This window comes from Sprattus sprattus (assembly GCF_963457725.1).
Source record: "Sprattus sprattus genome assembly, chromosome: 1".
In the NCBI taxonomy this organism is placed as follows: domain Eukaryota; kingdom Metazoa; phylum Chordata; class Actinopteri; order Clupeiformes; family Clupeidae; genus Sprattus; species Sprattus sprattus.
Genome location: NC_137920.1, coordinates 72,097,333 through 72,102,832, shown reverse-complemented (window position 1 = coordinate 72,102,832; position 5,500 = coordinate 72,097,333). Strand labels below are relative to the sequence as shown.

The following is a 5,500-nucleotide window of genomic DNA, read 5'->3' as shown; positions in this document are numbered from 1 at the left end:
AGATGTAGAGAGAGACAGAAATGGAGACTCAAAGAAAAAGAGATGAAGAGGCGGAAAGAAATAATTATAAGACATAATGAATAAAAATCAGGAAGAGGACATTTTCCACAGCATACAACTGTTTTGTAAATCATGTGGATGGTCATCGATGCAGCCCCTTAATACCCTACCTGTCAGACCAGCCTCTTAATACCCTACCTGCCAGACCGGCCTCTTAATACCTTACCAATATGCACCTTTGCCCTAATGTATAGAAATGAGGTAGGCAGACAGGTAGGTAGTCAAACAAAAGTGAGATAGACAAGGGGAGAGACATAATGTATACTAAGAGAACACCACAAGTCATTTCTCCACGTTTTTCTTGAGCATATGTCATGAACACTAGTAGACACAGTCAGACTCCATTATCAGGGGTATGTCCCTAACCTCTCTGACATCCACTATGCCTCAATGCCATAGGCGTCAGTCACGCTGGGGATGGGTGCCCAGCATTGCAATCACCACTTTTGACATCTGAAAATATCATCTGTGAATAGAAACACTGAATGAATAGAACTCAATGAATAGAAAGCTTCTCAAACAGGCTGCTTAATAACCATGGATAGATGATAATAAAATAGATGAAGAATGAAAGTTGGGTGATACATCAGTCTAAGTGTTACAATCAGGAGCTTGTCTTTCTTGACGATGGATGTGAATGATCAGAGTCAGTGGAACGGTGAGTTTTCTATTAATGCACACACCTTCCTGTACCTGATAGTCTACTAAGAAGAACCTGTTTGAACACTGATGTAGGCCATTTCTTCACCGCGGCTGTCCTTACTATTTTGCTTATAGTTTAGTTTGTTTGGTCAGAAATTAAATCAATGAATCACTAATTCAAAGTTTTTTGAATGTACTTAACAAACTCATATGTAATATAACTAGAGTTTTTATGCAAATGCCAGAATACCTAAAGGCAGAACTATATTTCTCTTGTTTAGCAGAAGTCGCAATGAAATGTACAGATGTCCATTAACCTGTGTGTCCATTCTGATAAAGGCTGTTTTGGTCTCAAGAGTAGATTTGCCCTGGATTACATTTACATTTAGTCATTTAGCAGAAGTTTTTATCCAAAGCGACATACAAAGGAGAGAACAATCAAGCTATGAACAATAGAGACCTAGTGTAACAATAAATACTATTACATAAGAAATAAAAAAAGTGCAGGTTAAGTACTAGTTAGATAGTTTAGAATGTGTTTAGTACTAAGACATTCTAAAGTTCAACATTTAACATTAAAAACAGTAAATAGGAAGACAAAACTTAATTTGTAAAAATGGAGGGACCCACAGTGATCTCCTGTGGAGAGGTAAATGTTGGTAAATGTGCTAAAAACTTCCAGGCAACACAGGTTTGAGACTGCAGCTTTATTCATGGCACCAGGGAAAGTTACAAGCAACACAAGGTTCAAGCAACAAATCCAAAGCTCTTTTTACAAGCTCAACATGTGTCAAACATACAGCCCCATTGTTTCAGTGCCACAGATGTGGATAACAGACATATGACCAAACTAGTTTTGGCTAGTTTCTATCAAGACTAGTGAAAAGTGATGACTCTAGTGGGGCTTCACTAGACAGTACCCTATATGCATTCTTCACTCTTCCTGCTACTGGCATGTCATGCTTCTTCCCATGGCGTCAATAAGGCGCGTCAACAACCTTTCCTACCTCTGTGTTGTCACATTGTGGCACATGCCGGCCTAAAATAAGTCTCAGTAGTCTTCACAATATATTCCTCAAGTTAGGCTTTAGAAAGAATCCAAAGATATGTTACATTCATAAGAACTGAGGGACAGAAAAAGAAGAGCATATCAAATGTACACAATGGAAGAAGAAAACGTAGCTCAAAAAAGCACATTACTTGCGTTGTAATAAACAAAATTATCCCACAGTCCCGATGCCCAGTACCCAATGAAGGCCAGACCGACTCCAGACCGAGGCAGGCTCATTTCCAGAACCAGTGGCTGTTTTGTCCCTCCACCCTTCTGTTCTGACCAATGAACTAGCTCTTCATGAACCAAACTTCACAATATGAACAGAAGAATAGAAGATCAAGGTTAGGGTTAAATCTATATCCAGATAAGGGTTAGATCTATTCCAGGTTAGGGTTAGATCTATTCCAGGTTAGGGTTAGATCTATTCCAGATTAGGGTTAGATCTGTTCCAGGTGAGTCTTGGATCCATTCCAGATTAGGGTTAGATCTATTCCAGATTAGGGTTAGATCCATTCCAGATTAGGGTTAGATCTGTTCCAGAGCCAGAGCAGGGCCAGTTCTGGTCAGCAGGAAGGCACAGCGTCCCTGAGCTGCTTCCACAGTGTCAGCATCTGCCGGGGGCTGCGCTTGTGCACCAGGATCACGTTGCGGTACGCGCAGGGCTTTTCCCGCTCCCCCTCCGGGAGGTCAAAGGTCAGGAAGCCCGGGTGGTGCGTGGGGGACAGGCCGAGGCGCCGCAGGCACATGCCCAGGTACACGTCGTCGATGGGGAACAGGTGCACCCCCCGGGACAACTCCCGCAACCGCAGGGCGAGCCAACCCGAGTACACGACCCCTCCGCCACCCGCGTACGCCGGGTACGAACCCGTGTAGAAGCTCTCCGGGATGAAGTATTTGGTGTCGGGCTGCCGGTTGGGCCAAGCTTGGCTGATGACATCACCAACCAGGAAGTCCCAGACGGCCTTGTTGACACTGTGGTTGTTGTTGTTGTTGTGGTTGTTGTTCTGTGTGGTGGACTGTGTGCAGGGTGGCTGGCTGTGCAGGTACTCCAGCAGGGACCCAGTGCGCACGAACACGTCGTCGTCGCCCTTGAAGATGAAGCAGGCGCCCGGGCAGCGCCGGCCGAACCACTCCCAGAAGAGCACGTCCTTCAGCGTCAGGTTGAAGAACGTGTCGCGGAAGTCCCACTGCAGGATGTCGCCGTGGTGATGGCTCTCCAGCTCCAGCAGCGCGTCCAGGTTGGGGTGGGGTCCCGTCGACGAGTCCTGCCGGCCCAGCAGGAACACAGTCCGCACCAGGCCTCCTTTTCCTCCACCTCTGCCAGCTGACTCCGACGGCACCCAGCCGCTCTGGCCCCACGTCTCCCGAATCGCCTGACGGCTCTCAAAGTTGCCCACCTAATAGATAGATAGATACATAGATAGATAGATAGATAGATAGATAGATGGATACTTTATTAATCCCGAGGGAAATTCATGAAATAATAAGAACAACCATTTTGATTAATTATCATTTTACGTGACAATACGATATGTAGCTAACTATAAATAATAATTTGTATGTACATAACGGCTTTTACAATCACAGGGGAAATGTTTAAACACCAAGGAAAGAGACATTAAATTATAAATGACAAATATGGCAACAAACAACCAAACAAACAAACAACAGGAGAAAGAGAACAGTGTAACAGAGGAAGGACAACGGTGTTAACAACAACAACAACAACAACAACAACAGACAACATCATCAATAGCAATAGAATACGGGAGACAACTATTCACAGTTAAAATAACTGGGACCAATAGTCTTATTACCACACAGTAAAGAGCACCTGGGACTTGATGGCCATCAGCAGCATAGGTGCCTCTGTTCCCCCCTCAGTTCCACTCATGGGGGCCCCCGGGGTCCTGCGGGGCCCACACAGGTCTGGCTGGTCAACCAGCAGAGGGTAGCTGGTGCACCCCATGGACAGCACAAAGTCCCTCATCTGCTGGGGCATGCCGTTGAAGTCTGGCAGCAAGGACGCCCACTGGGGTCGCAGTCTACATGGCATGGGAGGGGACGTGTGTGGGGATGTTGTCTCTTCATCCTGCCTTGTCACCCCGTTCGAGCCTCTTCCCTGAGTTCTGTTGCCCCCTCTGAGGATGGGGTTGTGCTGCCGGTCCAGCTGGTGCTGAAGGCGGTTCCAGAGCGCCCCGTCCTGCAGGCGCAGGTTCCAGAAGGGCTCGGTGGGGTGAGACGCCAGGGAACCCGAGTTCTTGGAGATGCCGGAGGCCACGAAGTGAAGTGGGAGCTCGGGGGGTGCGTTGCCACTGTTGTTGGATATGGTGACGAAGATGGCGACCAGGATGTAGATGAGGAGGTGGCCCATCATCATACAGGGCAGCAGGCACAGGCAGAACACCCGGCTGCTGCAGCAACACCGCGCCATCTGCCTGCCGCAACTCCCACCAGTGGCTGAGCAGACAGAAAGAGAAGGCGGATGGGGAATGGAGAGAAACAGAGAGAGAGAGAGACAGAGATGTTTAAAACTCTTTTATTGAACCATCATATGGATCAAGGACTCCTGAAAAGGGCTATTCTGTAGCCAACACCCACACCATAGGAAAGGAGAACCCAGAATGTAAACACATATCACCATGGAAACAAAAGACTGCTATTATTATCAATTGACAACAGACCCTTGTCTATGCACCACTTGTGTGGAAAAAGTCTGACATTGCCAGTGACTTAGAAAAAGGCCTATGCTATTCTCCTAGATGTCTGTGGCTAACATCATGAAATTTGAGTCTCCTCTGTGAAGGGCTCTGGATTAGGTAGATGGCCATTTTGACAGGTTAGGAATTTGTATTTTTGTATTTTTATGAATGAATTTTTTTTTTAATGTGGGGTTTTAATGAGTTGCTCGCTAGGAGATTCTATAAATAAAATGTGCATAGTCCTGACTGGACTTGAACCTGTGCCCTCAGACACCGGAATTGGTATAGGGTCGCTCATGAGTCTACATGTTTTGGGAAAGGGTTTTGTTTCCAATGGCCACTAATTGGCAAAGATACATCCAACTATTTAGCCCTACACAATCCCAATAACCTTTGAAATGTGATGCATTTGTATTCGGGCTAAGCTCAACATAATATCAGAGGCAGACAAGCAATATCTCATTGTCAGCCAGGTGGGATCATGTAAAACCCCATCTATGTCCCCGGCACTTTTCAAACCAAACTGACACCCATGCTCAATGCATTTCCAAAGCTCCACCATTACCACTCTATTTAAATTAACAGCTTCACATTAAAACGAACCCTTTGCTTGCCCTAGAGGATTTCTACAGGGCTACTCTGAAGCTCCCAGTAAGTAAGTAGGTGTGCTTCTCTCAGCTGTGAGGTGTTTGTGCCATAGGGTTAGCCGCTCAGGGGTCGTTCCTCAGGCTGCTTCTGTGGGGCTTGGCGTCTCCTTGGAGTCGCCCCTGGGGGCTTGTTATGCTTCGGAGAGTCCGTGGCGTAACACCCAGGTATTTACATCAGCTAACACAAAGAACATCTAAATGGAGGCTGAAGAGTAAGCCCTGCGCTTGTCATATAAATACACCAAACTGAAGGTGTGAGGAGAATCACATGAGTATGGAATCAGGGTGGATGTTTTATGGCCTTAGTGTTTCATGTCCAATGATATTCTGCTTTTTTGTTTTTGGAGAGCCAGGTAGTAATGACAAACGTGTGAGTCCTTTCCAGAATGTTCTCT

At 46.1% G+C, this 5,500-nt stretch overlaps 1 protein-coding gene across 1 annotated transcript; it reads right to left on the bottom strand.

The window, feature by feature from the left end:
• Nucleotides 1-2,319: 2,319 nt before the first annotated feature.
• Nucleotides 2,320-4,190, bottom strand: LOC308371555 (N-acetyllactosaminide beta-1,3-N-acetylglucosaminyltransferase 2; the record flags this gene model as incomplete). The annotated part of the gene is made up of 2 exons (XM_080846510.1): nucleotides 2,320-3,153; nucleotides 3,591-4,190. The coding sequence occupies 2 exons, from the start codon at nucleotides 4,188-4,190 to the stop codon at nucleotides 2,320-2,322; spliced, it is 1,434 nt and encodes a 477-aa protein (XP_080702636.1).
• Nucleotides 4,191-5,500: the final 1,310 nt, after the last annotated feature.